We start from the raw sequence: 14,490 nt of genomic DNA, 5'->3' as shown, positions 1-14,490 counted from the left end.
TTCATAACAAAACGTAAGTTTTTTTTTTATCGAAATCATTAGATGCGCTGCAGGTTCCGAAATATTCGCTCGTTTGAAAACTAATTTCCGCGTCTGGTTAGCCGGCAGCCAAAGGACTGTGGAAATTTTACGCTAGCTCGACACTTTAACGTGGTGTTCTCGTGATGTTCGCAATCAGCCCTATTCCCGGGTATATGATAACCGGTGTGCCGGATCGGTACGTTCGGTTCCTGTAATGCATTTTAAATTAGCTTGTTCAAATTTAATTCCACCGCAGTGAGCGGAAGCGCTCGGGATAGGGATCACTATTTGCAGGATTTTCATTCATTACCCCAGACAGAGGATAGCAATACGATTCGGCTATATGAAATTATAATTCGGATCAAAATGCGAATTAATAATTGGACAAATTTTCATAATGCATATAATTATACTTTTCGCTGAAACGCTGATAACCAATGCAATGATCGTAAAATTAAACTTCAATTAAAACCTCGCCAGTATACAAATACCCCGTCTGCTTTCATAATTTCTTCCGCTTTCTGTTCGAAGCTATCAGGGTGCTTACCTATAATACATATCGGCTTGCGAATGAACCGCAGCCGGCCGCAGAAGCCCATATACTTGGACCGGCAGCCGGCGGACCACAGCCGCACCAGGTATTCCACACCGAAGAACACCACCAGACAGATCTCCATCCAGAATAAGGTCTCGTTCGCGAACTTACTGTACTCGTCTATCGTCGACAGCACGCTAAATATCAAACACACCAGCACGAGCATGAATCTGCAACGAGAAAGCGAAAGGAAATATAAAAAGGATTATGCGATTTGGAATGAAATTTTCTCGAAATAAAATGCTTTTAAGTGAAATTTCAATCATGCTTTCAATTGACGCGCTTTTGAATGTGCAGTGTTTTTGCCGCCCAGTTTGATCTCTCCGTTGCGGAGCTACGAAAGTAAATGGAGCAGGATTATAATGCATATCCTTTTAGCCTGCAAACACAGCAGTAGCATGTAATAATTCAGAGCAACGGGCGAAGCCCACTCTTGCAGCAATCATCAAGTGCATTATTAATACACTTCTTCATCTTCGACAGTCATGTTGTTGAATTTAGGGATTACGATCCAATTCTACTCGTTCGTTCGTGTACCGACGATACCGAAAGTAAAGTATGTTGCTTCCTGCTGGTTATGTTATGCTTGCTTTGCTAGTGGTGGATAAAGTTTTGCTTTCCATCATTCGTCCGGAACACGCTAGAGTTAGTTTGACAAGCCAGCATAAACCTTTACCAAGCAGAGGAACATTTAGAAATGTAATTACAAATAACTGCTCTCCATCCACTAACCCTTACTTTAGCTCCAACAGCATGGATTCTGGTTTGAATATGGATGCAGCTTCTATTTGTTCTACCATTACGTTTGGTTTAAATAGACAATTGTTTAGCAAGGTGTTACGTTTCTATTGAATCATAGTTTACCGGAATTGAAGAGCGAACTGGAATTTAAGCAATTTACCTAGTTGTTTATTATTGAGGTAAATTCTATGTGAAAAATTTGTTACTGGTATAATTGATTGAATTCTTCAAAAAGCAGTATAAAGGAAATACCAAAACCACTTGGTACCTGGGGTACCACGCAAGATTGGATATCAAATTAATTTAGTTTAGTTTAGTTAATTTAGTTGTTTTGCTTAGTAATTGTCATGAGGGTAAGAATTTCATCTGTTGTCGAATAAATATAAAGAGATATTCTTTTTATTACTAGTACCCAGCTACATTATTCGGTTGAGATATTTCAAAGAAAACTTAACCGATATTAAAACATAGCTCGCACCTGCACACCTTGTAATGACTAGAAATTTAATCACTTGACAAAAGCTATTCGCTTTTCATCTGGTTTGAATAAAACTGAAAAGTTCCCTGTAGTATACATGACGCAGAACGAAATGGGACTCCATCATCAGTCGTGCTATTACATGTGCATTGAACATGTTTATGTGGCTACCGGCGTGAAATAATAACTCGTTAGTGAGTATTACTTTAGAAACACCAAAATTTACAATCACCGCAGTCCTACTATACTCTTCTTGCCAAGTGGTATCATCTAACTGCTGTCCACGGTTACGGGAACAAACAGATGTTACCGAACACAGTGCGAACCGGAGCTAGCAACTAGCCTCGGGCCTGTTATCCTCAGACAGACCGAATCTCTTTCCACCCGCGCGCGTCGTGATGGTACTCGGATTCGGATCTACCGGAGAGCATTTTATTTCGATCATCCCTTGAGTTCGCTTCACGTCAAACTTTCCTGCAGATATCACGGTTCCCAGCATGGGGCAGAACAGTTGCCAGCACTACCAGCAAACATCCTGTTATTTCGGTTTGTGGGTGGTAGAGCTCTGGAAAATATTAGCTCCCATTGGTTTCAGGATGTTTGCCTTTCTGCTTTGCCAAGATTGAAGCGAATCTAACCGTGGATATGACACCGTCGGAATCAATAACCGATGGGCTTTTCCGCTCGTCGGTCGGTTGTACATAAGTACACACAGACGGACTCTGCAAACTCTGAACTGGGGGTACCCTAAGGTTGACATATTCGAGTGACAAGTGTCTCCGGCAGAGCATCCGAGATTGCATCCTGTTGTGCGGGTTCAAGATAGACGGTAGTTTTAGATTGTCAACCAAACTTCATTCGCTTTTTTCGGGGCGAAGCTTTAGCGAGATCAACTTTTTGTCGCACTCGAAGGTGGCATTATATCGTATTATTTTATCCCCGCCATGGGAAAGCTAAAGTGAACCAAAATCATCTATTTTCGATACCGAATACAGCTAGGAATAAGTTTGCAATTGTAACGCATGTTTGGCATCGATTTGGAGTCTCATGTTAGCACGAATCCGGTCCCGAGCGTTCCACTGACAGAGTCAATTTTCAGTTTTTTTAGTCAACTGAAATAAACCGACGATGATGACGTGGTGCTAGTGGTGCTTTTGCTGCGCCTCTTATCCATCCTTTGTGTACGGTTCAAAGGTAGCGCTGGTTTTTCCGGGCCCATCGTAACCCGATACAGGTAACGTAGTAGTTTTGCGGCAGTGAATTAATGTTTTATTGATTTTCCCTTTGCGCTCGTTCATTTGTAGCCGATGCGGTTTTCTATTTTTCCACCAAATGTGGAACACTATTTCGGTTCCGTCGATGCTACTGTGAAAATTCAATCTGTAGGTACTGACGTGTGGAATGAAGTAAAGTTTTCGTTTCGAAATATTCGTTAGAATATTTTTATTGTTTGAATTTTTCATCATTGTTTATGGGCCCAAATCGATAATGATTCGCTTACGATTATGGCGAATTAGGAGCAAACATCAATTGCGCAATTGTAATAAATAAGCAAAAAAATAATAATTTTGACGATGAGAAGTAGGAGTCAACTCGTTGCCTAGTGAAATTATTCACGAATGAAACCATGGCATAATATCGACAATCCTTCTATATTCGGTTTCAATATTTTTTCAAATTGTCAATTTTGATTTGGCTGAAACTTTGCATTAAGTTTTCTTCAATTTTTTGTAACACGACTCATTTTTGAGAAGCTATTGAAGAATGCTATTTCGGGAAGGTATTATTGATTACAAATATTTTTAGGGTCAAAACAGTATGTTTGATTGGTGTGACGTCTTCGTTGATAGTCTCTCTTGAGCCGGGACTCGAAAATCCGACGACTGGCTTGTTAGGCCAGCGTCGTACCTCAAGACCTGCTGGAAGGGTATCTCATACAGTAAAATATTTATATGCGCATTTTTTTCAGTGCGTCGACAAAAAATACTGGACATGGTCGTGGAAAACTAGGCCAATCCTTCACATAGGTGGATCGCGAAACAGTTGGAAATTGATTATTCGACCGGCTCCCGTTTGATGATTGGTTAATTGCTTGAGCCGTGGTGGATTTTTCGTGTTCGAACTACGACAAACAAGTGACGGAACCTTAAATGAAGAGAATAGCTTTTCCGATTCCGGGAGAGGAATCCAGCTCATTCCCTTGTATGATCCTCCCGGAAACAAAATTATGAAGTAAACAATGAAAAAAAAAAAAAAAAAAGGGGAAGCAAACCCATCGAGTTAAGCTGCATCCAAAAGGAACGACGGGACCTTGGGTTGTGTTTTTCCGGAGCAAAGTAGAGGTATTTCCTAATGAACGAGATCACAATTCTTGTACAACGTTTGGACCAACATATTTTCGTGCAGAAATCTTAATTTCCATATCATCCTCGAGTTTCACGTCCTTTCGAAACGTCTGCTTCATTTTGGCCCAGTATTTCTCAACCGGCTGTAGTTCCGGTGGGTTCGAATGACTGAGCTCCGGCCAAAAAAGGGCAGGAGGTTTCAAAAGTGAAAGTAGACGCTGCTGGAGGCATTTTTTATGGTACACCTGCCCATTGACCCCACCCTTTGGTTTGGTTCCTTTTGGGGCCCCAAACAATCCCAAACTTATCGGAAGTCGATTGGTTTTGTCTCCGCTTGGCGCATTGCATTTCAAATTTGTATGAAAATTTATATGGGAAAACCTACTTTTTTGCATTTACCTTTCTAGAGAGCTCAATAATGATCTAATAATGCACTATATTATGTGACAACTAACAACTTTGCAGAAGGCACTAAAGAGCTAGGATGTCCTTAAGAAGAGCTATAACTGTTCAAAGTTGAGTATGTCGATTTAAATGCAGAAAATCTTCTTTTCTGCCAACATTACCAATGTACCGGCGCCAGTAGGATTCCCATCAGAAATAACCTGTCGTAACGAGTTTGCACACTCAGCTGGATCAAACAAACAAATTCAGGTCAATATTCTAGGCGTAGGTAGAATCTACAACGTGTTTCAGAGGTCACTTCCGATGGAAATCTGACTAACGCCTGTACATTGGCAGTGTTGGCAGAAAAAATGATTTGTAACATAAATTTCGACATACTCAACTTTGAACAGCTCTGGTATTTTTTTGGCACACCCTAGGTCTTTAGTGTCTTCGGCTAAGTTGTTAGGCATCGAAAAACCTAGCATTCGAAGTCATGAAACCTATGATTTGAGCCATTTTGAGCTCTTTGAAATGAAAAATGCAAAAAAGTTAGTTTTCCCACACAAATCTCCATATAAATTTAAAATGCAATGCGCCAAGCGGAGACAAAACCAATTGACTTCCAATAAATTCAGGATTGTTTGGGGTCCCAAATAGAACAAAAAAAAAGTTGGTTCTGGCTTTCTGCTATCAAATTTCGTTTTTTCCATATAACGATTCCCCACCCTAATACATACAAACATATGCTCAAAATTCGTTTAAACCAATTTTCACCGAACAACTTTTATGCTTCAAAATAACATTTTTCGTTTATTTTGGCGATGCTCGTTTTTCTCTTTATTTCGAGGCTTGTAAACTAACAGAAGTTACCTATGATCGTTATTAGTGATTCAAATTTAAAGTATAAAGGTCGCTGCATCAAGTCTCCACCGTTATAGCGCCTCTACAGCACGTGTTTACTTACAATTTTCCTTTGTTTAGTCGATCAGCCATTCTCGTTGTGTACGTTTTTTGTTTGAGTTTTTCTATACGTTTTAACTGAGAGTTATATTCAAAAGTGCTTAAATGAGTGACAAGTTTGAGTTTTGCGTGAGATCGGACGCCAACCGCGTCAAACTCGCTGAGCATCGCATGTCTGATATCGCGAAACAATTCATAAAATAAAATAAACCTATTTTAGTAATGTAGGGGAGTTGGGGCAAAATCGACATGTTGCTGACATTTTACGTAGATCAGACACCAACCAATCAATTTCTGAGAGTTTTTTACTCAATATAAGATATAATTTGACTACCACTTTTAGATATTGGCGCATCACTATCAATGCTCAGATATACTCAATATTATTTTGCTTTGTGAAATATACTAAAACCATGCCAATCACCGTTTTGAGCTCAGTTTTTGTCCGATTTAAGATAAACTCTTAGAATTTCGATATTTGGCTTAAAACAAAATGGCTTCGAAAAAACGTCGAAAATTTCCAATTTCCCAAAAATTCAAAATGGAGCCATTGTTGCCCCTTAAGTTAAAATATGTTCAAACTCGGGGGAATTTATTTTCGCATCAAACTTCATCAAAAAATTATAAGCTGGGGGAATTATTCATCTAGGTTCACTATGAAAAAATCCTAATTTTGGTGTCGATTGGAACACCCCCCGCTCTGTGGGACCCCCCTCTTTGTGACAGAGTCAGGTAATCTTTGTTCAAATTCCGTTTTTCTTTTTCTTACAATTCATAGATGTAGGACGTCCGCAAAATACTGATAGATGATTTTTAAACAAAATAAACCAAGGAATCCAAAAAAAAAATAAAATTTTTGACTGGAAGTGTTGCCAGATAGATTTTTTTGTATTTGAAAATTAAATTTACATTTTTTGGCAAATGACCCATTTTTTTTTAATTTTAATAATTTAATCGTGTTCCTTGGAAAATTTCACGTAAGAAACAACTATCATCCCGAGGTAATATGAGCCAATCTCGAGGTATAACATTTTTACGAAAATAGTTGTAAATTTCGTAATTAATTTATTTTATAGTTTATAGCCGTAAGACACCCGAAAAATAGTGATGAGTGAATTTTGAAAATAAACCAAGGAATCCAGAAAAAAATATTATTTTTGACCGGAAGTGTTGCCAGATAGATTATTTTTCTATTTTAAAACTAAATTTTCATTTTTCGGCAAATGTAGCTGAGTTTATTTTAAATTTGAAGTGTTTCTCGGAAAATTTTCCGTATAATAAAAACAGAAGGTCAAGTTCCGAATTGGAATGTAGCACCAAGGCTTTGCTTTGCTTTGCTTTAAATTGATAAAAGAAAATTGAAACCCGTGAATCAATGCGATCAGAAATAAATAAATTAATAAAACTCAGTCAGTGTAACTTGGGTCGTGGCCGCGATTTCGCATTAATTACGAAGGCATTCAAATGCTCTAAAATCGGGCTGCCAAACACTCAGCTTCAACAAACTCCTCAACAAACTAAAAGTATTGGACTCTTCAGTTTCTAATGAAATGTAGCAAGAGCTGAAATCGGTGATTTGGAAGTATTTTAGAAATCAGACTCCAGCGGTGATTCAGCAATCTTAAGCAAAGTTTTACAAAAGGGAACTACATTATTTGGGCCTAACGAAAAATTGTCAGCGGAACTGAGGCGATTGATAGACGATTGTTCATGAATTTCTGGAGTGAACTTGAATAAATTTTTTTCTTCAATTGATAATTAAATTGTAAGCGATTGTTTGAAACTTTTTATAAATAAACTTTATTTGAAATCTTAATTTTGCTAAGGATTTTTTCCTTTTCCGGTTCCCGGGAATTCCCGGGAAATGAGATTTTTCATTCCCGTTTCCCGGGAAACTTATTCTCGGGAATATTGCAAACCCTAATAAAAACTGGAATTGTGATTTTTATTGAGTTTGAATTGATATTGCGATATTGTTTAGGATTCAGATAGAAATCGTAATTAAAATGGAAATTAACATTGGGATTTGAACTAAGAATTGGACTGTAATGGGAATTGAGATCACAATTTTGATTGGGGTTTGGGGATTAAACTATGAATGAAATCTGGAATGAAATACGAATCGGAGAGTTAGAGATTGATATTAGGGCTGGATTATAGGATTGATTTTAGAAATCGCAATGCGATGGAAATTGGGGTTAGGATTGGAATTTGAACTGGGATTTGTGTTGGAATTGAAAATGAAATTTGGTATAAATTAGAGTTGGGCTTGAATGTGAGATTGAGATTGTGTTGTCAATAAAAATCGGGAGGAATTAACTTTGGGATTGAAATTGTGGTTGTCGGATAATGGTTGAAACAGGGCTGGAAATTAAAATTGAGTTTGGGATTTGAGACTGGGAATTTTTATCAGGAATGGAATAGAATTAAGATTGGAATTCGAACTGTGTTTGGGATGAAGGATGAGATTTGAGAGTGACTCCAATTTAGATTAGAATTTAAATTGGAATTGGAATAAAGATAGGGATTGGAATTGGGATTTAGATTGGTTACGAAATTGGGGTTCGGGCTGTGACTTGATTTGGGAAAGAAATTATTATTGGAATTTAAATTGAGTTTTCAACTGGAGTTCAGATTGCGATTAGAATTGGGATCGAATATACGATTGGAATTAGATTTAAATTACTTCCTTATAGTTTTTTAATTTTCATTAAATAAAATGTAGTTTTCATTAGCATTTTGTAACCAGTCAGTATCGTGAAATGCCAAAGCAAAAGTTCTCTTATTTTATGTATTTTCATTTCCACCAATCCGCCGCAGGCAGAGTTTCTAAGAAACTTTTAGCTTGCAGCAGACGGTGTGAATTGATTTTCCCGATCATTACAGAAAGAAAACTTACTAGCGCCAGCTCAATTGTCGATTGAAGTGAAATTCACTGAAAGAGAAAGTTCTTTGGATGTGAAGTTTGCCAGAATCGTACGCTCTAATATTGAAAGCTGATGAATGAGTACGCATTAACCTTGCATTAAGGTAATGGATTCGTACCGGGGCGGTGTGATGGAATGGCACTCAGACGAAAGCATGGGAAAAAGGATTTTGGAGTCCCAGGTAGTTTCGCTTGTGTAGCTTAACTAATTTAAACTGACGCTGCTGAATGAGCGTGGCGTAATCGCATCAATAGCTTTACACAAATAAAAGGTGAAACGTACTAACATTGCATTACCGTGCATATCTGTATCCTGAAATTCTGAACACAACAACTGCTAATGTTCTCGGAATGATTCAGCGCTTGATACGTGTCGGCTCAGTCTGAATTGTCTAGGAAAAAAAACAAAATAAACATCGCTTCGCGTGGGGCGAAAAGTTTTTCGCCGAAATTCAACACGGGCTTGTTTGTATAAACTTTGCCTACAGAGTTAAGTTTTTTCAGTCTGCCTAACATTGTGCGGTGGTTAAAATTTTCGAAAAAATACCTAGACAAATATTGGGTTCTTCAACTCGCAACAAGTAACAACATAAGTAAACATATTATTTTCCCAAACACTCAGAGCTTAATCATGAGAAAAGTCAACCTCTCCGGTGAAGTTGTGATATTCCATCCGCAAGAGAAGCGTTTGACAGTCAGTGTTTTTCTTGTTTCCCCCTCCCTGAGAAGTGGCTCAGATCCTGTTGAATGTCAGCCACCAAAGTTTTGACGGCTGTTTGGAACTGCGGTTAGTATTAATTTCATTATGAGACAGGAATGATTTCGCACATTTTTTATGAGCACACATACAGACACACAGCTTTATCGCTCCGTTCCGAACAGCAGCCGATTCGAGGTTTGGTAGCGATGCGATAAGCGAGTAATTAGGATTGTTTTTTCCTTCTTCGACGCTCTGAAACTCAAGCAAAGCATTCTATTACCAAACTGGCTAATTACGATGAAGTAATCTATTATGCTTCAAGTTGCTCGTTATTCTTGTCAGAATTAGTCTCTTTGTCCTGCCGAAGGAGGTGAGTAGGAAAAATGTACCACCATTTGGGTGGCGGGAAATTAAATTTTGCTGCTGGTTGGGTGGAAATACGTAATTATTATTACTCGAGTTCTGCGGTAATGAAATAATCTGTGTTCTTTGTGCGGCAGTAAGAACCGGTAGATATGCTAAATGTTTGGGTGACATGCTCTCTTGTACCGCCCCACGTGCTAAACAATACGATAATAATCACATCACATCACACAACTGCTACATAACTGATGAACCTTCGCTACTGTGAATTCCGTACGATTACAAATTGTTGAAACAAAGCAACGACGTAGTAGAAATAGCATTTCGTTTAGCATCTGCACTCTAGGAATAGCTTTAAATATCATAGCGCTTTCAATATCAAGTGTAAACTGCACGGAACTTCCCTCCGTGCGCAGTTGGATTGTGATTTCCCTGCCATTGTTTCCCGACTGGCTGAGCAATTCCCCACCGAATAGAATGAATACCGAATTGTTTTCCGAAAAAGGGGTCGTGCAGGAATTTCGATTACACAATAACGGTGTGCTGAAGCACGACTGAAAAAGAGGTAAAGGTACAAAGCACCAAACACGCCATCAAGCGGTCCTCTACCATGCATAACGAATTGCTTTCGACGGAGGACCGGACCGACAGGACAGAGTCACCTGCATCAAAATTGGTACACGGGATGATAGTCTTTTTAGTTGTTAGACTAAAGGGTTTACTACAGTTTGTTTCGGTATCATGACACACTGCTTCGAGGGGTTGTTAATCGGTCCCTTTTGCCGAAAATTACTCTTCAATCGACTCTGGGAAACCTAAATTATGTCCGTTATCTTCCGCAGTTTAATTTTATGTTTAGTTATATTAACGCTAACGATTTAATAAATTTTCAAATTTTATTACGTGCTAGCATGGCTACAACTGTCAACCCTGTTTTGAAGAAAATAAAATCGCAATTATCTGAAAAATCGCATTTAACAATCTGAAAGCAATCACTGATGATTGCAATTTAATGTTACAGCTAGAGAAACGCTTGAACGGATATTAATATTCGTACAAAATCTTTCCGACTGGGAAATTATTTCTCTCCTGCTCTTTCTTCAATTTTCTCGACCGACCTTATTCGACATCTTTTTGTAGAACCTACTCAATATTTGTTTTACATTTTAAATGTTTCCGTCATTAAAATGTGGTTTTACGTTGACGTGTTCTTTATAAGTCATTAAAAAAGTCATTTTCATAAGCATCAATCTCGAGAGTCCAGATCTGTCGGTCTGATATAATACCACAAGGTATTAAAATCTCCCGCATTTGTTGAATTACGTTGATTGTAAATGTTTTACAACAATGCAATTTCCCCCCTCTAGGCTGGTCCATTTCAGACAAAATTCCAAATGAATTTCGCACGAAAACCAGCACACAAAATATTCGTTCCTCTCTAGGATGAACTTTCCTTCTCAAGTCTCGTTTCCAGTCTATCTAGAAGTCGACAGCAAACGGACATCAAATACGTTCGTCTACGGCGGCGTTCAGCTTTTTTCCAAGCAGCAGCCTGACAACATAAGTAGCTTTGCGACAGTAATGCGTGTGCCATTACTCGTGTGCCTGCCAACCCCAAAGACACCCGCCACTGGCTGTCTGTCCTCGTCATCGGCAACTTGATAGTCAATCCAGTGGTTGGAATGACAGAGAAATGTTCTATGCATGTTACCAGCGATTGGCAGCTGTAGGAAAATAGAAAATACTTTCACTAATGCTGTTATTTTTGTGGTATGTGCCGAGAAGAGAAGAATCACACAACATGAATGCAGTGATTCAATGAATAAAAACAACCCTGACTTAACGCGTTTACGCCAATCCAGACAAAGCCCTTTCTTTGTTTCTCAAGATTTATACTACTGGCGGAGGTTATTCGGAAGCTTCAGGCCGGAAATAGACCGACACGAGAATGCTGCTCGTAAAAAGGTGTGCGAGGCAGTCGTTAAAAACAATTCCTCACATCTGACAGTTCGTTCAGAAGGTGTACATTCCAACCGATTTCGAGCCAGCCGGAATGCCAGTCGGAGGAGGAGTCGGGGGCTAGCTAGAATTATAGCGTTTTTACACACTCTCGCGCGTTAAATCGATGAACTGTGAACGATGATGTTGTCAGGGGGAAGTGCGAAACATAACAAAGAACCTGACGAGTGATAGCTGTGAAGATAAACGTCAATGGTTTTCGTTGTTCTCTTCTGGCACACACATATAAGTTTACCCTCTTTTTCAGAAAAATGATGCTATTTGCTACCGTGCGTTTTGTCTTGCCCTAAGTTTTACGATCCGGTGCGAGGTGAAGTGAGGTTAAGTGTAAATGAACTGGAAGAATGGTGGATGCTCTAGGTGGGAGTTGATGGGTTGCATGAAAAATGATGATTTTTGCAGTTTTACACGTTGCGTATATAGCTAACAGATGGGAAATTGTTCCCCCCGCATAGCGGTGGGAAGTAATGCTTCCGACCGTTCTTTAGAGAAGGTATCGATTTTTCAGGCTTTATTTATTTTATTAGTTATACGCAGCCACATATCAAGCGATGAATGTAACTATCGTTATCATGAGAGGTTCCAATGTTATATATTCAACTTCTTTCCAAAACTGCTAAAATATTGAAAATCGGAAAATGACGAGTAAAAAAAAGTTCTAGGCGCTGAAGTCAAAAAAATCGTATTTTGACCATAACTTCAGATTTTGAGGGTGTTTGGAAAATTCCTAGTATGAGCGAATGTTACACTCAGCAAGACCTACAACCTAAACTAGGTCCCATTAGGAGTTCTAAATCGCTGTAGCACAGTGTAATTAATGTAGTTACATTTAAATTAGTTATACAAAAAAAAAACGAACTGACTTTACTTCCAGATATAAACTTCTTTAAACACTGTTTACTTGATTAACATCGGTAGAAATGTGAAGAGCTATTTTTTATTATTTTTTTAAGCAACATGAAGGAAAAAATCCATCATCACCACCGTGACGAACACAGTAGTTTTTGTTATTACATTACATATTAAAAAAAGATCTAATATAAAATATGAATAAAATTTTACAACACAATCAGATCCGTTCGTAAAAACTTCGTCAGTTACATTCTTCAATAAAACAATAAATAAATAGAAAGGTTCCAAAAATAAATATCATCCAAAATAAATCGGTTGTTTAAACTTCGTCAGACCCTAGCTTACTATGCAAAGAGTATTATGAAATATGCTAAAATAACATAGTAATCATAATCATAGTAATCATAGAGAAAGTGATCAAAGAGACTCTCAAAATTACTTAGGTCATTTTCAAAAGTTACGTGAGAATTATTCTTATGTCGAGTTCGTTTTTACGACAGGACTATACCGTCCCGGAATACACTTTGCAGCTGAAAAAAAAACACTTTCCGAGCAGTTGCAATGGTGTGCGTAATACCAGAGGTTTTGTTTGTTTTGTTTTGGTCATTATCGCCATTGTCTTTTTGTCGCGTTTGTGTATATCTGTATATTTACTAGGGTTTGCAATCCCGGGAACGATTTCCCGGGAAATACCATTTCCCGGGGTTCCCGATTCCCGGGAACAGAAATTTTGATTCCCGGGATCCCGGGATTCCCGAGTACCTAGAAAAAAAAATCGCAAAACTTATAGTTTTTTATACAATAGTGCAATAAAACTAAATACCCTATCAAAGCACGAATCGGGGAAAAATTGGTATGTTGCTGACATTTTACGTGGATCAGACACCAACCAATCGATTTCTGGGACTTTTGTACTCAATATAAGATATAATTTGACTACCACTTTTAGATATTAACGCATTATCGGTAATGCTCTGACTAACTCGTTATTATTTTGCTTTGTGAAATATACTAAAAACATGCCAAAATCGGTTTCGTAGATTCACCGTTTTGAGCCCAGTTTTTGTCCGATTTAAGATCTGTTTTTTTTTTAAGATGGGTAAGAAGATGCTAATATATGGACAAACTCTTAGAATTTTGATATTTGATCTTAAAACAAAATGGCGTCGAAAAAACATCGAAAATTTCCGATTTCCCAAAAATTCAAAATGGCGCCATTGTTACCTCTTAAGTTGGAATATGTTCAAACTCAAGGAAATTTGGTTTTGCATCAAAATACACAGAAAAATTATATATTGAAACCAAGCCAGAAAAAAAAATCAATTTTTGTTGCACTATGTTATTTGTCAAAAAATCACAGGAGGTTTGTGTGCAAAGCCACGAACGCAAGGATGAAATAGAATACTTTTACAAGAAAACCCGGCTGCTTGCGTGTCAGTCATTTTTTAATTTGTTGTTCAATTCAATATCGAATGAGATATCGATCATATCTTGGCGTTATCACTGACGAATAAAGTATTCCTTGTGATAAAATAAACAGTGAAAAGCTGATTTAACACTCAAAGCTAGACGGCTCATGTGTTGTCAAAATGAGTCAACTTTTCATTGAATGCATTTACTAGTGCCCGCTATCGCACAGAGACTGCATTTCACTAAAGTGCCTCACTGCATCAGCTGCTATCGATGCTAAACCCCCTACAACTGCTACGCTATCCGTAGCCATGCTAATGTTTTGGCCGTTATACGATGCTATTGGTATCCGCTGTCCCTGCATCAGCTGGCCCAGCTGCTATCGATGCTGAGATCCTCTGCAACTAGTGCACTATCCATTGCCATGCCACAGCTGTGGCCGCTGTCCGCCTGGTATCCACTGCACTGCTACTGCTGCTGCTAAGGGAAGACTGCTGTTGTCGCTGTCTAGAACTATTATGAGTGGCTTCGACTGAAACAGGTTCTTATATAGGGATGAAGAACCTATCGATAATAGAAGGAAATCATCGATAACTATCGATAGCCATTTCAGTCGATATTTCCCATCCTTACTCTTATACAGACAAATAGCAAATTTAAAATGACAAGGTCTATGATTCCGTTGACCGTGCT

General features: G+C 38.3%; 1 protein-coding gene across 1 annotated transcript in view; it reads right to left on the bottom strand.

Annotated features, from left to right (window-relative positions):
* The window catches only part of LOC129724489 (potassium voltage-gated channel subfamily KQT member 1-like), a 140,086-nt gene that overhangs the window by 96,553 nt on the left and 29,043 nt on the right, over positions 1 to 14,490 (bottom strand). Inside the window, exon 2 of the mRNA XM_055679436.1 lies at positions 569 to 786. Coding sequence (XP_055535411.1) covers positions 569 to 786 — 218 coding nt within the window. The remainder of the gene's footprint in view (positions 1 to 568; positions 787 to 14,490) is intronic.

Source organism: Wyeomyia smithii, chromosome 2 (assembly GCF_029784165.1).
Source record: "Wyeomyia smithii strain HCP4-BCI-WySm-NY-G18 chromosome 2, ASM2978416v1, whole genome shotgun sequence".
Lineage (NCBI taxonomy): Eukaryota > Metazoa > Arthropoda > Insecta > Diptera > Culicidae > Wyeomyia > Wyeomyia smithii.
Note: the sequence above shows the minus strand (reverse complement) of the source record. Positions and strands in the feature narration are given on the sequence as shown.